The 21,092-nt window shown below is 50.4% G+C and overlaps 2 protein-coding genes across 5 annotated transcripts in view; both read left to right on the plus strand.

Annotated features, from left to right (window-relative positions):
• The first annotated feature begins 359 nt into the window (after positions 1-359).
• LOC138121580 (forkhead box protein E3-like) lies at positions 360-1,560 on the plus strand. Its single transcript, XM_069035237.1, has one exon. It carries the CDS (start codon positions 430-432, stop codon positions 1,558-1,560), a length of 1,131 nt encoding a protein of 376 aa, XP_068891338.1. The 5' UTR covers positions 360-429.
• Positions 1,561-2,892: 1,332 nt separating this feature from the next.
• PIK3CD (phosphatidylinositol-4,5-bisphosphate 3-kinase catalytic subunit delta) overlaps positions 2,893-21,092 on the plus strand; it is a 39,502-nt gene continuing 21,302 nt past the window's right edge. For 2 of the 4 annotated variants that reach the window (XM_069034971.1, XM_069034976.1), the window contains exon 1: positions 2,893-3,078. The gene's annotated coding sequence lies outside the window, so the exon portion shown is untranslated. Of the gene's footprint in view, positions 3,079-17,823; positions 17,907-20,701; positions 20,997-21,092 lie in introns of those variants that run through there. The other 2 variants (XM_069034972.1, XM_069034975.1) reach the window with 2 other exon arrangements.

The raw sequence follows: 21,092 nt of genomic DNA on the forward strand, positions 1-21,092 counted from the left end.
CAGGTGTATTTTGAAGGATTTAGTGACTTGCAGTGCTTGCACGGATGTGACACTGGTAGAATCCACGTTGCTGCAGCGGAGCAGCTTCTCCATCATCCTCCCGGTACCTGCAGGGACCTGCGAGCGGCCCCGCCCCGGGGCTGGGGGCGATGGGTGGGGGCACAAGTGCCGGCTGTGTTTGCCCCTGTACGGGAACGGCGAGAAACGATGGGGATTCCACCGGGTTTGGCTGCAGGGGCCTTCTCCCTGGCGCTGCCCTGCGATGAGCGCCGGTTCCGTCCCGCTCCTGTCGCCGGGACTGGCGGCTGCGAAGCCAAGGCGCCGTCCTGACCCGGCCGCGACCCCGAACTGACCAGACCGGGCCGGGCCGGGCGGCGGGGAGAGGGTTTAAAAGGGCCCACGGGGCTGGGGCGAGCGGAGCTTGGGGCCATGGCCGAGACAGACCCTGGCGAGCGGCGGGCGGCGGACACCGAGCGGGGCAGCGAGCCGGGAACCGAGCCGGACACCGAGCCGGACATCGAGCGGGGCAGCGAGCGGGGAACCGAGCGGGGAACCGAGCTGGACATCGAGCCGGGCACCGAGCCGGACATCGAGCCGGACACCGAGCCGGGCAGCGAGCGGGGAACCGAGCCGGACACTGAGCCGGACATCGAGCGGGGCAGCGAGCGGGGAACCGAGCTGGACACCGAGCCGGGAACCGAGCCGGGCAGCGAGCGGGGAACCGAGCCGGACACTGAGCCGGACATCGAGCGGGGCAGCGAGCGGGGAACCGAGCCGGACACTGAGCCGGGCACCGAGCGGGGAACCGAGCCGGACACCGAGCCGGGCGGCGAGCGGGGAACCGAGCGGGGCACCGAGCCGGGCACCGAGCCGGACACCGAGCCGGACACCGAGCCGGGCGGCGAGCGGGGAACCGAGCCGGACACCGAGCCGGGCACGGCGGAGGGGCCGCAGAAGCCTCCCTACTCGTACGTGGCGCTGATCACCATGGCCATCCGCGCCAGCCCCGAGCAGCGGCTGGCCCTGAGCGGCATCTACGCCTACATCGCGGGGCGCTTCCCCTTCTACCGCAGCCCCGGCCGCTGCTGGCAGAACAGCGTCCGCCACCACCTCAGCCTCAACCCCTGCTTCCGACGGCTGTCCCCCCGCCACGGCCGCGCCGGCGACTGGGCACTGGATCCCGCTTTCCAGGACATGTTCCCGGGGGGGAATTACCTCCGACGCCGCTGCCGCCTCCCGTCCGCATCGCCCCCGCCGCTCTCCGGGATCGCCCCGAGCCCCGCCTGGCCCCGGCCCCCGCCGCCCTCCGGGATCGCCCCGAGCCCCGCCTGGCCCCGGCCCCCGCCGCCCTGCTCGGTCCCCCCGGTGCCCGCGGGCTGCCCGCAGGGGCCCTGGGCAGCGCTGGTGCTGCCCCGCGGGTACCCGCAGCTGCCCGCCTGGGGCCCGCCCGCCCTCCCGGGGCCGCCGCTGCCGCTCCCCGCCTGGGCGCTGCGCCCCGCCGAGCTGGACGTGGCGGTGGCCTGCGGTCTGGGGGCCAGGCTGTTCCCCGCCTTCAGATGAGTGCCCGGGTCCGGGCAGGGCTCGGCGCGCTGCTGCATCGTCGCTGGATTCCTGAGGAAGTCACTTAAAACCGCCCGGGAGATGCCGCAGGAAGAGCGGTGCAGAAAGCGCCTGAGATGCGCCCCTTGTCTCACTCCTGTCTGCCCCGAGGGGAGCGAGCTGTGCTTCTCCACTGCTCTATCGGTTTGGATTTGGGGGGAGGGGGGAATTGTGATTTTGTTGTTTGAGCCTCCAGGCAGCCTGAGAGGGAGCTGCAGCACCGAGCAAGAGAATCGGTACCGCGCGTCCTCTGAGCCTGAAAGCACAGGAGGAGTCCTGGACAGACCTTGCCTCATGCAGGGAACTTATTTTTTCAAGTGTCCTTAATTTAATTTGAAGCTTTTCTTTCAAGGTCTATGGAAAAGCAATATAGATCTGTTTTGGGTGAAAAATACCTCAAACCAAAAAACCCCAAAGATACTTGGATTAATACTGTGAATCTTGTGGGTTTGTACTGAAGAGTGAATTTATATGGATTTTTCATACGGGTTGTTTTATAATGTTGCTGGTTATGTATGTTTGCATACGTTCATTGTTAATATGTTTCTTATAAATGATGTTGTAATTGCTGTGTAAGGATCTCTTTCATTTTGATTTCAGGGGGAGTAGTTTTTATGCTTTTCTCTCAAAATAAGGGCTCAGAGACAAAATATGGTTCCAGTAGAACCATGTTTTAAGTTTAAGAGAGAAAAGAGTTCAAATACTGTTATGTGAGGGGCAGCACTTGTATGTTATATTAAGAGTATTTCCTAAGAGTTATGGCTCCAGAAAGTACTTAAATTACTTTGATGCTTTTCTTGAAAGAACGTACAACTGAAATTCAATTTTATAGCTGTTATTTTGTAACTTTTATACTTAAAAAGCGATCCTAAACGTCATCTTTAAATTCCACCAATGTGATAAAAACAGCGCTGGAAATACTGTAACATTTTCCATTGCCCAGGTCCAGTGCACGGAACCTCCTTAGGAACCTTTGGTGGGCGCAGTGCAGGCTGAAACCCGGCCCCAAGAGGGGCCTTTTTAAGAAGGCTTCGCTGGGGTTTTTGGTGGTGGCTTCGGGGTCTTCGTTTATTTTAGTGTGGGGGGCTTTGTTGTTGTTGTTGTTGTTGGTTTTTTTTAAGAGGAAAATCCTCTCCTGTAGACGAGCAACAGCTGTGCCCATTTCTGAAGGGCCAGGTAATAATTGTGCCCACGTGAGAGGAGTCTGTGCAGAGGCCGGGGGCGGTGGGCGGTGGGCGGTGTCCCCCCTCACAGCCCTCACATTCCTCACAGCCCTCACACCTGCAGCTCATCTGTGCTGATCAGACCCAGACGCTTCGCCCCAGACTCGCCGCACCCGGGGGATGTGTGGGGTCGGGAGGGTTTCCTGCCCCAGGCACCCACAGCCCGGGGATCCCCGCAAATTCCCGCACCCCCGTGTGCCTGACCAGGGGTTGTTTCTGGAGCGGCTCAGCGTCCACCTGGCAGGGATGGACTGAGGTGAGTGGTGACCATTTCTTCCATGAGGGCTGCGTTTGGGACCTGCTGCCGTCGGCTGCGGTCCCACCAAATGCATGGACAAAGCTGCTTTTATGTGCCCTTAAGTAAAGAACACTCCTACCGGGATTGTTCCACTTGAAAATAAGAGTTTTTAAGGAGTGTGTGAAGTGAATATTATAGCCTGGGGTGTTTCTGAGGGGCTCTGTGCCCGCGCCTGTGAGACGCTCGGGCAGCTTTGGTATTTGTGGGTTCAGAGTGAGGAATTTGTCGTCTCTCTCTCCTTTGTTTGTGTTGTGGTAGCGGCGATGGGCTGCAGGGCCCAGCCCAGACAGGTGGAACACACACACACAAAAAAAAGCTTTTTTCCCCCAGATATTTGCGACCATTTACAGCAACTTGCCCCTAAACGAGCGCTTTGCTGTGCGTTGCCGGGCGCCTTCTGGGCTCCGGAGCTTTTCCCTTTCTGGTTGCCACTAGATGGGGCGTTCGTGCCACAGCCCACCGCAGGGACCGGTGTCGTGGGGCTGGAAAGGCTCCTTGTGAGATACCGGCATCCCCTCTGGAAAACGAAACAATCAATACACGCTGGAGCAACGCCAAGGAGAGATTCTAGACGTCTGCCCACGGAGATGGGAATGCTCAAGAGGCGTTTGCACCTGCGGGGGCTCCTCCTGCTCACCCCCTCCCCGCAGCATCCCCCATCATGCTGGGCTTGGATAATTTTCCTCGAGGTGATGAGGACTTCATGGTATTCCTAATAAGAATAGTAGGGATGTCCATGGCTGAGCTGTTTGTGGGCCAAACATTTGGACTGCAGACCGCTTGTTCTTCCTCTTCCAATGCTCCTTTATTGCAGCGGCCTTGGCTTTTTGTTCGAGCAGGTTTGGACAACGAGCCACAGCCCCAGCAGCAAACAGCTCAGTCTCTTACTTGGATGTTCTGATGCAAATGCCACACAAGAGTTAATCACCACTTCAATCTGTCTCCCTTCTCCAGAGGCGCCTTCGATTGTCAGCAGGGATGGTCTCTTACAAAGAATGATTCAGAGCATTTAGATAAAGGCCCCGCTCTGAATCACTACTTGTAGGAGCGTAGTTCTTCATCAGTTATTTAAAAAGACAAAAAATTCTAAGAGCCTGGGAAGGCTGGCTACCTCTGCCAGCCGAGAGAGGTGCTGGGAATCCCCCTCAGGCTCATTCAGGCATCCTCAAGCTCCCCCCAGACCCTGCCTTGCTTCTGTGGCTGGAACAGAAAGCTGCAGCATGGGCTGCACTTAAACCAGGGGATGGCTCGTGGTTTGCACGGTTTCCTTGGCAGCTCAGAAGTGCTGGGGCCTCTCCTTAGTTCTGCTTCCCTCCAAAAGCCAAGGGTCTTACTGGTAAGCTTCTCTCTGGGGTTTGTGACTGCATTTAGAAAACCTGACCTTCGCGTATTTTTCTCCAAGTTACAGCCTTAGGTCAACATTCTTATACGTTTTATAAATAAACCCCAGCCCAGCACATCCCCTTGTGAACAGTACAGAGGCTTTGGGTAGGGCTAAGAAAATTCAGCATTCCCCTTTCCCACCAGTAGATACCAGACTGTTTAATTCTTCTCCTTTGTGTGGCCTCCTGTCTGTCCTTACACATTCGCCCTTGGTTTTAGCAATTAACAATGGTTTTATGTGTTACTAACAGTAGAAAAGCAGGATTATCTATGCTGGGTGCTGGGTTAGTACCGATGTAAAAGACTTTTGATTGACGCAAGCCAGGCACGGTGTTAGGGAGGTGCCGTGCTGATCTCTCCATGGGCGAACGCCTGTAACTGGTCCTGGGCTGTCGCTTGCTCTGGGCTGTGCCAGGTCATTTGTGCCTTCACCTCGTGCACTGTCACCCTCTGTGGCTCAGGCTGTGCCGCTTATCCCACCTTATTCACTTTGATTTTGGAGCACTGGTCTCCAGAAGCACTGGCCAAGCTGTGTGTGGTGCTTGGCTTTTTCCTGGCTTCCAGCAACACCAGGATTCCCAAGACATTTCCCCTTTCCCTCTTTCATCCAGACAGTTGGTTGACATAAGGACAGCCATGGTTATGTGCAGGATGACGCTGGGAATATTTTCTCTGCCATGGAGGTGCTGGAGTGGTTTTGGCGGTTTGCTCGGCCCTTCTGTCCCCTACCAGTGCTTTTGTCCCAACTGTTGTTTCCACATCTCCACCCTTTCAATCTCTCAGCCTTATGTTGGAGACTGAAGAGATAAGGGTGTGAGCAATGAAGAGTCCTGCAAAACAAAAACTTTGTGTCAGAATTTGCCAGTGCGGGGTGAGTTGGGAGAGCTGTGAATACAGAGCCCTGTAGACAAGAGGATCTGGTAGCTTTTTTCAACAGAGAGATGTGACTCGGGATCCTTATTCCTTAAACAATTATATGGGCACAGAATGGTGCAAAGACCTGTTTGGATTGCAGCAAATCATAGACAAAGCTCAAACAGTCTGTAGAATGGTCCTCTGGATCTTTGAAGCAGCAAATCTGAACTTTTGAGGACAAAGGAGGTTCAAACTTTTCCTTGAAGTATGAAATGGATGCACCTGTGGAGCAGAGTCAGATTTGAGCTGTTCCTTGCAATCCGTGGCCATCAGAGCCCGGGCAGCCGTGTTTCCCCCATGCTGCTGGATTTCCCCTCCCGCCGAGGCTCTCCGGCCGCCCAGCTCCGTACCCAGTTTCCCGTCAAGAGCAAGTTGAGCATTTCTCATCGAGAATGTGGCCTGTGGTGAGGGGGTGGGAAGGGAAGAGGGGGTGGGGTGAGTGCTGGGGGAGCTGGGGCTGCTGCAGTTTCATGCCTCAATCTGTATTCTCTCTCTCCTCTGCATGGCTTCCTGTTTTTTCACACCACTGCTCTTAGAAACAACAAGCTGCAGGAGAGCAGGACTGGGCTGGTGGTTGTTTGCCTGGAAGAAGCCCCTGGAAATCCCTGCCAAAGGTCTGGGTGCAGGCTCTGGAAAAGGCACTGCGTGGTTGTGTGTTGGTCCTGTCGCACAGAAGGGGCTCTCCAAGGAGGGGGTGCTGTGGTCTGTGTGCTCCCCAAAAATGCCTTGCTCAGTGCTGTGCAGCAGCAGAACCATCCATTAATTTTCCCCTTTGAACTGTTTTCCTCAATTGCTCTTGGATGGACAAATCTAGAATTTGTCCTGTTCTTAGGAGTCTTGTGATAATCAGTCAGAGGTACTCAGTGTCAGAATAATGCTGAATGTTGAACCACCAGTGCTGATTCCTGCAGAATCTTGGATTTCGCGCTTTAAAAGCCACCATGCAGTCTAGGTTTGCTCAAGTGTGTGAAATGAGGAAGCATCTGGTTTGAAGTGCACCAGAGAGGAGCTGCCCTCCCTTTCCATGGCCTGGGCCAGCTTGTACAGCTGGACAAGAGTGAACTCTCAGAGAAGTGGTTCCCAAACTGAGACCAAGGGTCAATTATTAACTGAAAATCAGCAAAGAACTGAAAATTCTCAAGACCTGTGACTTCTGTTTTTTAGGGGCCTGACAGCATTCTTAAAAAACAAAGATGTTGCACTAGGAACTTTGCTGTCAGTGTAATTTCTGTATTTGCTGCCATGTTTTCTCCCCGCTGTTTTGAGAGGGAGGGAAATGGCCTGTTTGACCATAAGTAAAAAGCAAAATGTGAAAAAAGCTGTTTCAAATCTGTAATTCATCTTCACAGGTGAATAACTTGAAGGGTTGAGGGAGCTGCTCTACCACATAGACCTGTGTCACTTTAGTATCTGATCTGTGCTCTTGTTCAATGCCACACATTGGAGAGAGGCACCTGGAGTCCTGTGCTCTAGTCAGTGTGATTACTGAAGAATGGGAGATTATTTTTAATCTGAAATCACTCTGTTGCTGCCTCATCTGCCAGCGAGTCAAAGACAAATTCTCCAGAAGCAGCAATTTTTGAGGAATGGAGCTACACGGCCCCGGATGCTTTGGTTCAGGGCATGAGACAATTGGGTGTTTCTGAGATGCTATTTTTGTAGGTGACATCAGAGCTCTGGTTTGCTGGCACGTTGCTAAGTGACTTCCAAAGCTGCTCCTCTGGATAATGATTGCTGAGCCCAGGGAAAGGTAAATAGAGGATTAGGTTGCACAGTCTTGTTCTGGCACTGGCTGCTCTCGGCAGGAGGTGGGTGGGCAGCCAACGGAGCGCAGCTGCTGCAGGAGTTCCCTGCTTGCCAAACACTGCTGCAGGAAGGAGATGAAAAATGGGGAAGATTGCATCAATTATTGAGCCTTGTAAAAATAATTAGCAAGACAACAGCAGGCAAATGGGCCGGGAGGAGAAGGAAAAACAGCTGCCTAAGCAGGGAAAGACAGGACTTCACTGGGGATGGGAAAGGAATGGGAATTGGGTAAGATGCCCCTTTAATCAGTGGCTGGGGAGGGATGAAAAATAATGAATGAGCTTTGCATGCACATTAGAGCAGGACAAGGAGGGAGGGGGGCATCCCCTCATTGGAGCTCCTGCACACCGAGTGCCATTTTTGTGGCTTTTCAACAGTTACCAGTGGTACCAGATGAGAGCAGTGATACACGGAGAGGTGAGCACAGCCTGTGCAAATGTTTGTTGAGAAGGGTTGCCTGACTTTTCCATGTATGAATTGGTGCCAGGGCTGTAAGGGAACTGGACAGAATGATGGTTAGTCCAGGTTTCTAAATGGTGGGAATAGATTTCCAGCAGGATTACTTTTTCTCTTTCATTCTACAGTTCCTTCCAGAGCCACCAGCAGGCTCATGAATGATTTTTGCACTGTAATGCTGTGGTCTCTGATCTGTGGGCAGAGCTGTCTGCTGTGATACAAGGATGTAGTTAATAAGATTTGACAGCGAGTATCTACTGTGTGCTAAATGTCATTTGGTCATTGGTGATTTCATGGTGACACTCATTCACGTCTTCCAGATGAATTCCAAGGGTTGTCAACCCCCTGGTTCCGTTTCCCATGACAAGTCTTTCCAGCATCTCTGTTTAGAATTTAGCAGGTGTCCCCTCTTTGCTCTGCAAGCTCTTGCAGAGAAATTTTTTACCTAAGGGAATTTTTTTGGGCTTTGTAAACCTGTGATGCACACAGACAGCATAGAAGCTACAACTGTCTTGTATGTTAGAGGAAACAGCCTGTCACTTGGCTGTTCTTAGTCCTCCCACCAGAATTTTTTCTTCAGTTAAGGCAACCAGCCAAAAGGGGAGGAAAAATCAGTGCTGGGAGAAGCCCCTTTACAGAGAGCACTTGCAATCTGTATAGCTGCTGCTGTGCTCCTCTCCTTGGGGAGAACCAGCTGCACATATGTAGTAGAGGGTGATTCACTCACCCATGATAAGATCTAACAGATAATCTTAATTGAGGTAAATAAACAAGTATCAGCCTAAACTGAATACTAGAGTTTAGTCGCCTTTCTGTAATGGAAGGTTTCAGGGAAATTTTGGGGGAATTTGCACACATGCAATCAGAGCTGCTGACCCCTCATTCAGAGCAGAGCAAAATACTGTATTCAGAATCAGTTATGCTGCTGGCTGGGGTTTTTTATGGCCTCTTCCTCTATTTTTTTGTGACATAAGAGAAGCAGTGTGACTGGTTTTAATTTTCTGCTATAAGACTAATCCTAAGGCAATAAGTGGGGAGCACTGCTGGACGACTCACACTTGGTGTCTCCTGAAGATGCCAGTGGGGGAAGGCCACTTTTCCCTGGGCCAGTTTACTGGGCTCCCTCAGTCTTTGCTAATTCACACGAGGGCAGGACGTGTTTACAGCTTGTAGCCCTTACAAGGGCTCCAGAGTACAGCCAAGGTAACAGGCACAACCATCTGGTGATGAGCTGCAAACACTGAGCATCAAGAAGGTGATAAAAAACTAATCAAGTTTTGATTGTGCTGTGGCTGGTCACTGCTGTCCAAAGTGGCTGAAGGGCACTGAAGGGGCTTTGCTCTGTCAGCTCTCTCCTGTGCAAGTTTGTTGGGTGTTGTCATCTTTACTTTTGTGCAGCTTAGCAGGATTTCATGTGCTATTTTTTGTAATTTGTAAGCTGAGTAGATGTTTGGCTGCCTTTCCTCCTGTGGTCAGCTAGAACCCCACAAAAGAGGCTCAGGAAGAAGAGTAGGGGAAAATGCTCTGATGCTGTGGATTGAGCAATTCCCAGTGCCTGTGATAAATCTGTTATCACCAAACATTCTGCCCTGCTCATTATCAGAGATAAGGGAAGACAAAGATTCAGTAAAGATGAGAGCCATGGGGGACAAGAGCTCAGCCACGCTGGGAAATGTATCAGGTGCCTTATTTGTATTTTGCCAAGAGGAGGGATGCACAATTTCAAATGTCTGCGGGCTTTTGCTGGTTCTGATTCAACGGTGAAAAAAAAGACGAGGTGTGGGTTTGGAGGGGTTTGTTGGTTGGGTTTTTTGTCATTTGGTAATCTGAGGGAGCTGTTCAAATCTCCATGTTTGCTCTCTGGATCCTTATGTGGCCACAGGGGAAAACTGTGTGGTGTTTGAGGAACAGCCAGCGGTGCTGGTGTCTGTTCTCAGCGCTGCGTGGGACTTCCCGTCGCAGGGAACACGGAGCGAGCAGCAGCAATCCATAAAGCTTTGAAGGAAGAGAAGAATGGTAAATCAATAATGTGCAGGGAGGAACAGTCGGGGCATGACCTGTTAGCAGAGAATGGGCTGTAAGTGGGTGCCGTGGCTGAATGGCCGGGCAGTAAAAGCCCTTCTGGTCCATCGGGAGCTCTGTGCTTTGAGAGGGCGTTTGTCTGGCTCCAGGGTGGGAGCCAAGAGACAAGTGTGACAGACTGGGAAATGGCACAGAAAGAGAAATCTTTATGGGAAAGGAGAAGTTCGAGGAGGAGGAAGGATGTCTTTTGAGTGTCAAAGGGCTTATGGATTTTTTTTTGCTTCTGCCACCGAAGGAAGGAATCACACGTGTAGTCAGTAGCTGTATTTTTGTTGGGGGCTTCTGAGGGTGGGGAGGAATGTCTTTCAAGGCAGCTTTTCTTTGCAAACTCTTCTCTAGAGGGTTGAGTGAGTCCCTTGGGTTCCCAGAGCACCCCTAAGAGTGGATGAGTGCGTGGGTGGTGCGTGGTCATTCCCTTCTCAAAGTCACCAATGTGGCTTGGCAGCATTACTCTGCTGTCCAGAACAGCACACACCTGTGTGGCTGGTGCCTACGGAAAGTGGCTGCAAAGATTTCATTACATTTTTCCATTAAATTTCCCTGACTAATTCAGAAAGCCGAAGTCGTGCTCAATCCTCTCCTTTTTGGCAGTGCTGTGCACCCAGTTCCATCCTGTCAGCATCTAAACATCATTCCCCTTGTGCCTGTGAGCTCTGTGTCTGTTACTGCCCTCTCCTCACCCCGTCACTTTGTCATTTTAGCCAGCAGACTCTGCTCTGTGTCTCTATCCATGGCCTTCAGAAGAAGAGCAAATTGAAAATCTGGCTCCTGACAGCAGCTGGTTTGCACCAGCCACTCAAAACACCAAACAGAAAGTGGGTAGGAGGAAGGAAATGAGAGGTTTTTTCCTGTTGCAGGTAGCAAGGAAATAAAATAGGAAATTCAATGCAAAGTTATCATCTTGCTGAGCCCCCCACACCACAGACTGCAGGTGCTTTATGGCTGCTTTAGTCTGATGGTTTATTCCTCTTTGTGTCAGGGTAAAAGCTGGACTTCAGGTCCGTGTGATGGAGCAGAGCAGCTCCCAGCAGAGACCCTTTAGAAAAGGGACATCCAGGCAGGTGGATTATACTGACATTTTCCCTGTTAGGGTGCAAGGGGAGTTGCTGTGAGCTTCAGGGCATGCTAATACATATGACACTGGCTTTTGGGGACCTGGTGAAAATGGAGTTGTATCAAATTCAATCCAAGATCCTCACAATTTTCCAACCTAGTGAATGAGTGGTTGTGTGGGCAAAGGTGCTCAAGCTCTGTAATTTGTGTTAGCTCGCTGCAATTCTGTAAAAATGGAAAAATCACTTGGGTGAAGCCTTATTGCTCAGGGCTGTAAAATGTACAAATACAAAGACAGGCTGCAGCCTCTTCTGGAAGCAATTGAGACTGCCCATGGAAACTGCTATCAGTCACTCGATTTAATGATTGAATTGATGTTCAGTGCTGCTTACAAATATGGATGTTTTTATTTATTTAGGAGTAGATTTTTTTAAATGTGCCAGACCCAAAAAGCACCAGTTAAAGGAGCAGGGCTTTTTTCCCCTTAATTTTCAAGTATTCAGGTATTTTCCTTGAAATGAGCAGCGTGCTCTTCCATGCTGTCCCCTCTCTCTTGGGTTTTAGGTGACTGATTTGAAAGACTTTGCTAGTTTGTGGTGCTTGGGTTTTCCCCTTTTTTGCGGGGACAGCAGAAAAAGGGAGGGGGGTAAAATATGCTGATCTCTGAAATGATCCAATACTGAACATTTCTGCTCCCACTGCCCTGGCAGGGAAACTCCAGCAGGGAGTTTGTGCCCTGGAAAGGGGCAGGGCAGGGTGGTTCTGTGCCCTGGAAAAAGGGGCAAGGTGAGACCTGCACCTTGAGCTGCTCAAGTGCCTCCTGCTGCTGAGAGGGGAGACTCACCCTTGCTCAGACCTGGCTGCTGCCGTGTTTTAAATTATGACACTCTCCTAATAAACAGTGGAGCTTTTTACTTTATTTTTCGAGCCACACTCGCCCTTGTAGCACATAATCCAAGTGCTTGACACAGTCAGTACTTGTCCTACACAGTTTCCCAGTCCTGGTTCTGTTTAGACTGGCTGGACTGTTCCCTTCTGTGAAATACATCTTCTCTTCTTTGTAAATATTTTTTAAGACTTAATGAAAATAAACATTATCTATTTCTAGACCAAAATTTGAGGACAAAAATTTTGCCCTTTCCCGCTACTGAAGAGAATTTGTTTTTCCTTCATCACTGTTCCCAGGGTAAAATCTGTAGAAAATTTGCCACCAGCTATGTAAATGAGTCTTCATCAATATGTCTCAGGTGGAAATTCCCCTATTTGCAAATGGAAATTTTCCTCTGGTAACAGTAAAAATAATTTTCTTTCAGCCAGAGCCATCTCTCATTTTAGAAAAAAAAGAAGAAAAATTCCATTCACATTCCTTTTCTCCTTGTTGTCACTGATGACTCATGCAATGGCCTTTGCTACTTATTTCTGACTCTTAAGTGATTTTTCAGGTGGCTGCTAAAAAAATCCTTAAAGCATTTGTCACTGGCATCTGCCTCACTTGGTAACATGATACATATATTCTGATTTTTATGCAGAGAGTGTATTTGTTTGGGTTCTGAATGTTGCTTAGTTTGGAATACACATTTTAGATGTCAAATAAAGCTAAACAAACAAAAACCACTGAAACATAACAAACTCTTGAGTTTGTGCAAAATATTTAGCCCAGGCAGGCACCTGCATCTGTCTTCAGAGTGCAGCCAGCCACCCACACACGAGTCTGCAAGATCCGGTCTTACTGGAAACAATTAATAAAGACCCCCAAAATTCCCAAACTGGATGAAGGACTTTCTTTTTAGCACTGTGACTTTATCACTGAGGTCTAGTTCTGTGAACTTGAACTGTACTTCTGAGTGTGGGAAGACTGGGTGCTGCTTTCCTTCTGGTAGCAAAGAAAAGGATCCAGAATCCCCTAACAGTAATTTCAAGATTAAATAGCGTGGCTTAGCTAAATAGGCAGTTACAACTCATCATGGAAATCTGTGGTTTTAAAGATCACTCACTTGTATTGCAAAAAAAGAAGACAACAAGAGAAAGGAAAGTTGTTTGTCCCTCCTGAAGAATGGATAGTGAAAAATGGGATGGAGCTTCTGGCCATCTGTGTTTGACATTTCTTGGTTTTGCATCAAAAACCTTCTTCAACAGAATTGAGCTTTTGAGTGGCATTCCCTGAGAGGGGGGAAAGGCTGTGTTTGTATTGCAGTTGTGTTCTGAAGTGATAAAAACGTGGTGTGCCGTGACATTGATGATCTGACCCTGTGCAGCACCACCAGCTGAAGACCTCAGATGAGCTGTCCAAACAGCAAAGCTTCCCAAAATGCCCTGTGGAACACGAGGGAATGTTCCCTGTGTTCTGCATGCAGGGAAACGCGACACAGTAAAAGCTGTGCCATGGGCACCGGTGTGAGGAGCAGAACACGAGCACCTCACTCCAGATCCTGTCCTTGAAAGTCTTGGGTTTTCACAGCAGTGTGTGTAGTTTTGCTGGGCATTTTTGTTGATTTGTGGGGGTTTTTCCCCGAAGAATTTTGTCTTAAATTTTTGCGGTCAGCAACTCGCACTGTATCCCTGACAGAGCTGTAGCCCCACATTCCTTGCAGGACTGGGTCAGTAGCATCTCCTCCAGTCTCATCTTTGACTGATACCTTCCACTCTGTTCTCTGGGATGATGTGCTGCTTGCAACACCTGCAATCCACAGAACTTGCCTTTTTCCTCAGCACAAAACTTCGGCATGGGCAGAGGTTATAACTTAGAAATTCTGATGAAGAAACAACAAGGAGGTATCAAACAAACCCTCCTGCTTCATTTTGACAACTCTGAAGGAAAACTGCCTCCAGGGCTCATTCTCCTGTAGAAGTCCTGTGGTGCTGCTGATGGTCAAGATGGGAATCTCAGCTGCCACTGCAGCTGACTCAGGTCATGTCTTGTTACTTTTTTGTTCTGCAAACATTTATGGGGAAACCAGAGAAGAATGCATTGTTCTCAAGTCTGCAGTATCCTTTATTTAAATACATAGTCACATAAAACAGTATTTTATCTGGGCAAGGACACCAAATCAGGCTAGTCTGGCCTTCAGCAAGAGAGCTGAGTATCTTTGTCATCATTCTCCCTTCTCTCTGTCATTTTGAGGTTGCAAATTGACACAATTTCAGAGGCTTTTCAAACAAACAGACCGCTCAGGTCCTTGAAGCCGACCCCCTAATAATTCTCCATCAGCTCCTTACAGCTTGGGGAAAGGTTTTGCTTAATGGTGTTTTTGTTTGAATGCATGGACATCAAAGAGAAAAACGTGCTGAGGTTTTGTCATGGTTTTAGTCTCTGAAATCTCTCTTGTGGCAATATCAACAAGTAAACTGTGGCCTTGTTCTTGAAAGAAAAACAACTCATATTAAAACCACTGTGTCCTCAGCTGTCCCAAAGACTGCGCTATGAAGTACCTGTCACGTTTGTCTTCAGGGGAATGTCCTTCTGAGAAGGTTGCTGGAGTGTAGATGAAGAAGAGCAGGAACAGCACTTGTTTGGGGGTGGGTGAAGGCTGTCTGAGCATCAGGATGTGACAAGTTAGGGGTGTATGGAGTGGTCAGTCCAGGGAGCAGAGCTGGGGCTCTGGGAGGCCTCTGTCCCTGTTCCTGTGCTCTGTGAGGTGCAGCTACAATACTTAGGATAAACTGCACTAATCTCCTAATATCCCTTTGACATGCACGTTGCTTGCTTGCAAGAGGACCTGGGTGCCCCAAAGACATATGTATGTGTATATATATATATATATGTGCGTGTGCATTTTTAAAGAAATCCCCAAAGCCTGTAGCAGCATAGGGTTATTCTTCAGCACAGAGAGCTTTTGTGAAACATGGAAAAAGAAACAGTGGCCTTCAAATCTTGAAGCAGTTTGGTTTGGCCAGAGGCAAAGGCTGTGGCCCAGGGCTGTGCTCAGGCAGGTGAGCCCCACGGCTCACCACTGACAGGTATTGTGGATCAGTCCTGCACGCTTTGGGTGGCTGTGATCCTATTTCAGATCTTGTTGCAAAAAAAACCAAAAAACAAAACACAAAAACTAAAAAAAGCCTCTTTTGACTTTTAAATACAAGCGAGTTCCCAGCCGTGTCTGCAGCCCCGCAGCCAGGCGCGGTTTTCCGCTGTTGAGCAGTGTTAACCACGAGCACTGTTAACCACATGGAGTAGAGAGCTTCAACTCTCCTCAGACTGCTCGAGCTTCCTGTTTGCCCTCTGGTGCAATGAAATGCAGGACTTGGATTAGTTGGTTGGTTGGTTTGTTTGTTGGTTTGCCCCATGCAGGTGAAGGACAAGGGAGACTCTTCTGGCCCTGTTTGTGGCAGTGGGGAACACCCCTTCAGAAGTGTTACTATTCACTACATCTGCCAACATCTCTGTGGCTTGGGACCCAGGAGGGAGTCAGGGTCTTTGTCTCTCTGGGTGGAAGCATTTTCGTGCTAGGTGATCCTGTAAATACCAAGGTGTTGTTGCATTGCTCGTTGTCATCCTCCCTCCCGCTGTTTCTGCTATAAAAGCTGACCATGTCTCATCTGCAAACATTGGCTAAATTTCCTGATAGTGGGATGGTTGTGAATATTAGGCTGGGGTCTGTATTGTTCCCCAAGGAGGACAAGGCACCCCCTGACTCACCAGCAGCGTGGAATTGTGTGTTTCTGCAAATTCACCAGATTAGGTGACATAGAGCACATGTCCACGTGCTGCAGAGAGCTTAAGAGCTGAGAAAAACAAAATTAACCTTTCAGACTGGTATGAACAATTCTGGGTAAATGTAAACCAGACTGGCATGGAGTGGACATGGTCTTTGTGAACTGGCATGCCTTGTATGTCCCTCATGTCGGGTGTATTTGAAATAATGCCACCTGCCCTTCTTTGGAGTGTTCTCTTCAAATGCATTAGCTCTGTTTGGCTCTCAATAAGAGAGAAGAAAATCAGCTAAGTAACCTTCCCTTCTGTTCTTCCTGGGGGTCTTGGATCTTAAACCTAGCAGATTGCAGCTATTTTTCCTGAGTTCCTTTTTCCCTTCCCTACAGTTTCTGATGTCCAATTTCTCACAAGCCATGTGGGCAAATGCCCTGCCAGTGTTCAGTACAGCTGTACATGTGAAACTTGGAGATGATAAATAGAAAAGCTGTTGAAAAGGAAAAAACAGAACAGAAACCAGAATTCCTGTAAATAGTCTGTTAAAAATATCTTCAACACATGTCAGGGCCAATGATTTAAAATAGACAATTTCTGAGCGTTAAAAGGTCACATGGAGACATGATAGTAGATTCAAACAGAGTTGAACAATGAATGTTTCAACAGTCACATCTTGTACTGTTGGCAAGATATCTGTGTTGCCAACTAGTAATGTTCAGGGGAAAAAAAAGATTGCAAGAATAATGAGCTTTTCTTAGATCATAATATAGAGGGGTCAGGAAAAAAAAGAATTTATACCTTAATCACATGTCTCCGGCAGCAAAAACTTTAGGAAAAATGGTGATTCTGGGATTCATAAAACTGCAGGACCAGTCGAGGTGACTGCGCAAACCATGCCCTGTACCAAGGCTGCTTGTTTCCATGTGTGGCAGTGAAATAATTAAAATCACAAATCCACATTCCCAATATTTTCCCATTTGTGACCCAAAGTACGGTGGGCATTTCAGAGATGTGTGAAAAGAAAGAGACTTTTCAAATGAGCACATGGTCTTCGAGTATCTAATTGCTGCTGAAAATTTAATGAGACAGAGAGGAATGATTGTCTTTGAACACTGGAAACATTTCTTATCCCCATCTGCTGCTGCTTTGGAGCCACTAATTTCCCGTGACAGCTGGGAGAGCTGCACTGAGCAAAGGACGATGGCAGCCCTGAGGGGTGTGAGAAGTGGCTGAGCTTTGGGGAACTGGTGGGATGAGACCTTGCACAGTGGTTTAGTGCGTGGGTGGGTTTCCCTTGCAGTCAATGGACCTGTACAACAGGTTGGGGGGAGAAAAAAAATGAGTGGATAACCCTGTGTGTCCTTGGTATCCAGCATTTAAAGGAGTGCTTGGTCCCGTTCCCATGATTAGCAGGTGAAAGTGGAACACCAGGCGTGTTAAAACCTATCCTGCTCCTACTTTGGACCCACGGGCACCTTCCCTGCCTTGGAGGTGTTTCTTCTCATCCCCCAAATCCACCTGACTCTCCTTTGGGATTTGGAGTATTCCCCATCCTTATTGCACTGTTTCCCGTTTGAGAGCACTCTGCAAGCACCAGCCAGGGTCTCTCCCCTTGTCTTTGGGGCTCACTCCTTTTCTCCTACAGTCCATGTCTTTTCCCTCTAAATGCCTTTCTCACTCGTTTTATCCCAGACTTGGTGTCAGCCAATTTCTAGGGTTCCCACAGTTTTTCAGGTGAAGAAAGAACAGTCATATGACTGAGGTTGTCAAAGGAGCGCTTTCCAGGAAAGGAGCGAATCCCAAACCGTTTAACATCTCCTACGCGGGCAGTTTCACACACAGATGTGGATGTAGGACCTGCCCTCGGTGTTGCGCTGTTGTTTGGCCCTGCGGCTGCGGAGCGCCCGCTCGGAGCGAGCCGCGTGTGCCTCAGGGACGCCGCCAGTGCGGCAGAGGGTGGCAGCCACGTCATGCCTCGGACACTTCGTGCGCTCGGCCGCCAGCATCGATCGCTGCCGCGGGCGCTGCGCTCCCCGCCGGCATCTCCGCGCAGCCCCGGGGCGGGCGGGGACAGCGGGACCCGAGCGGGGCCGGTGCGGGTGTCCGGGGCGGGCACAGCGGGACCCGAGCGGGGCCGGTGCGGGTGTCCGGGGCGGGGACAGCGGGACCCGAGCGGGGCCGGTGCGGGTGTCCGGGGCGGGGACAGCGGGACCCGAGCGGGGCCGGTGCGGGTGTCCGGGGCGGGGACAGCGGGACCCGAGCGGGGCCGGTGCGGGTGTCCGGGGCGGGGACAGCGGGACCCGAGCGGGGCCGGTGTCCGGGGCGGGGCGGGCACGGCGGGCGGGGCGCGGCCCCTCCGACGCCCCTTTGCAGGCGGGGCCGGGGCGGCGCCGGAGCGGGGCCGGGCCGGGAGCGCGGGAGCCCCGCAGCCCCCGGGACCCCCCAGGTGAGCGCCGGGCCGGGGCCGGGGGGAGGCTGGGGCCGGGGAGCGGGGCCCGGGCGGGGCCGGGGGCTCCGGGGTGCGCGGCCGGCGCTGCGGGGCCGCCTGCGGCAAATGCCGGCTCTGCTCGGGCGCCCTTAGCAAAGAGCGCTGCTCCTCGGGAAAAGCGGCTCTGCTTTGTGGAGATGGGGGCTCTGCGGAGCCGCTGACCTGCGGGGTGCGCGGTTGGAGCTGCTCGGGGGGTGCCCTTGGCGCCGTGTCCCCTGTGCTGGGGGCAGCGCTGGGATGGAGGGATGGAGGGATGGAGGGATGGAGGGATGGATGGATGGATGGATGGATGGATGGATGGATGGATGGATGGATGGATGGATGGCAGGCAGCGGGCTGGGTGTTTTGACCAGTAACCACTCATCACCTGCCGGCCCACCCCACGGGCTGCTGGTGAGCTCTGGTGCTGCTGGTGAGCTCTGGTGCTGCTGGTGTCTGCCTGGCCTTTAGGGTAGGTTTGGCACATGGCACCTTGTCGCCACAATTGTCACTCCCAAGCTTGGGGAGTGGCAACACCCGGTCATCCAGACCTTCCCTGGTGTAGGACTTGTGCTGCCTGGCTCAGTTGTTCACAGGTGTGTGTTTCTGCTGTGGGTTAGCTTTGGATCATGTTTTTGGCAGGGCATGAGGGAGTCTTTTAAGAGCTCCCAGAAGAGAGTCTCAAACACGGTGCATTGTATGTGCCTGAGATGGGAACCTGAAAGTTGAATGTCATTATAGAGGTCATTAGAAATGCATGACTTATTTTTTGTTTTCATCAACAAGATGGACTCGGGTTTCTGGTATTGTGGAGCAGTTGGGAACAGTTGAAAAAGCCTAATTTCAGCAACTTTTTTCGTTTATCACGACTTCCTTCAACTCCCAGGTTCTGCCTGTGTTAGCAGTAATAGCAAGAGTGCAAGGATTTCACATCACTTTGCCAGCATTTAAGAGTTACAACATCCTTCATGAGTTACAGACTGTACTTGTGCATGTGAGAAAGCTGAAACACGGAGGAGTTCTTTGTTTGCTGTTGTGCAGCAAACAGTTGTCAGGTTTGGGAATGGAACTTTGCACAGTGTTGGTTTTCAAGCTCTTGCTTTAACCACTAAATGTATGGTTTCCCACTAGATAGTTCCTCAGGCAATACTGTGAACTTGCCTAAAAGCTGACTGGAAGTTTCCACCAGAGAAAGGTTCTCAGTCTCCCATCAGATGCTTTTCTCACTCTCTGATGTCTCTCTGCCTCTCTCTCTGGTGATACTGTTTTACTCCCAGAATGAGGAATGGCTTTACATCTCTTCTTCTTGGTTTGCATGAACTCCTCTTTCCCTCCCTCTGGCTACTGCTTCTGGTGGGATCTAAGGTTCTGCTGAGCTTGAATGATGGGAGATGGCTCTGATGCTTTTCTGGAGCTGGGAGCCCCAAAAACTGCAGCCTGGTTTTATCACCACATGTACATTCTGCTTTCCTATCTCTTCTCTTGCTGACAACCCCTTTGATCATCAGCCCTGCACGCAAACAAGGTTATCCCCAGTTCAGATCACATTAGTGTAGTTCTGCTTCCATTACTTTTCCCTACGAGCCTGTTCTGTGGGAGTGTGTGTGTGTAAGGGGGGCATTGAACAATCTAAAAGCTCAAAGTAGTCTTTATTTCATAATGGAAAGGACCTAAGCCAAGGGATTCTTTAGCCCCAGTGGTTGTGTAAAGCTTGATCCTTGTAGTTTCCACATAGCTAGAACATTTCCATGGAAGGTGGGAAAATCCATGGTTCTCCAGTGACATCTTGATGCACAGAAGATGCTGGTTTTTATCAGTGCCTCTGGTAGGGAAGAGGATGCTCTGTAGTGTCTCAGAGGCCTGAAGGGTTAGGTCTGGGTATTTTCATCCCTTGTCCAGGGAGAGTTCATGGTACATGTACATCCGTCCGATGGTTTGTGTGAGTAAAAGTCAAATTAATCAGGGGCTTAGAAATCTCTAAGAAAAGGCATTGTCAAAGCAACATAACTGTGTGTCTGGTATGTAGAGCTGGATGAACAATGAACTGCTGTTGAAAGAATGAGTGAATCAGTGCAGGCAACTGTGTGGCAGGATAGGAGAGATCAATGTACAAAATGGAAGCTGATAAGAAAACAACTTTGATTTTTATATTTGGTAGAGGTAGAAGTCATATAATGGTAAACCAAGTAAAGGAAATTTAAACCCTAAAACTAGGGTTTGAGGAAGATAAAAAGCCAGGATTTTAGGAGTTGCTCAGTGCTTGAATGGTTCCCCATACCTTTCCAAGGGGTCCAGAGTGTTTTTCCTACCTAGTTCATGAGCTGAGTTTGACACATGTGCGTGTGTTGAGGGTGGAACCACAGACAGAGCTCTGGTGCAGCTCGGGTTTGTACTGAAGGTGCAACCCTGCCCAGGAACTGAAGGAGAGCAGTGATGGCCTAATGGCACAGCTGGGACACGGATCCTGTTTTACAGAGGGACTCCTGGAAGCTGGAAAGGAAAGGAAACACATCTGTTGGCACAAGAGCAAAGTCTGTCCTGTTACTGCCGCTTACACCAGTGGGAAGCAGCTACAGCGTGGTTTTGCTGTGGGATGAAGTGACTGGCACTGGGTGTGAGGCTCCAGCAAACCCTGCAAGGGGGCGGCCCCCTCGCTCCCTCGGTCCCAAACTCCCACGTGCAGGTGCAGTTTGACACACTTACCTGCTGCAGGATATTTCCCAATCTGTCTTGAAGGGCAATTAATTTTACTGTCAGTCAGCACTCAAGTGACTTGACTTGTCTGCAGTGTGGACTTGTTTCACCCTGTGACCCCAACCAAAAATCAAGACCGAGCTTAAAACACTTTCAGAACACACTGAAGTGGCTGTGGAAGCTCCGAGCTGGTTCACGTCTGCTGAGTGTCCTGACTGTGTGGTAAAGCCATGTCAAACACGTGTGTACTTCAAAATTCCCGTGGTCTCCTCCCCCAGCCAAGCCCATGCCTGCAATGAAAGTGACTTCCTGCAGTCTCCCACGCAGCACATCACCTGTGAGCTCTGCACTGCTCATTTCCTATAAACTTGAGAGGTATTTTGGTAGTCCTGGGGTTTAGTAATTTTGCAATTTGTTTGTGGGTGTTTGAGCTTCCGTGTCTGTCTGATGCTGCAGCCTCACAGAGGTTTG

Source organism: Aphelocoma coerulescens, chromosome 21 (assembly GCF_041296385.1).
Source record: "Aphelocoma coerulescens isolate FSJ_1873_10779 chromosome 21, UR_Acoe_1.0, whole genome shotgun sequence".
NCBI classification, from domain to species: domain Eukaryota; kingdom Metazoa; phylum Chordata; class Aves; order Passeriformes; family Corvidae; genus Aphelocoma; species Aphelocoma coerulescens.

What these genes read in the sequence shown, in the direction of transcription:
- LOC138121580 (XM_069035237.1), top strand. Translation starts at nt 430, where the DNA reads ATGGCCGAGACAGACCCTGGCGAGCGGCGGGCGGCGGACACCGAGCGG.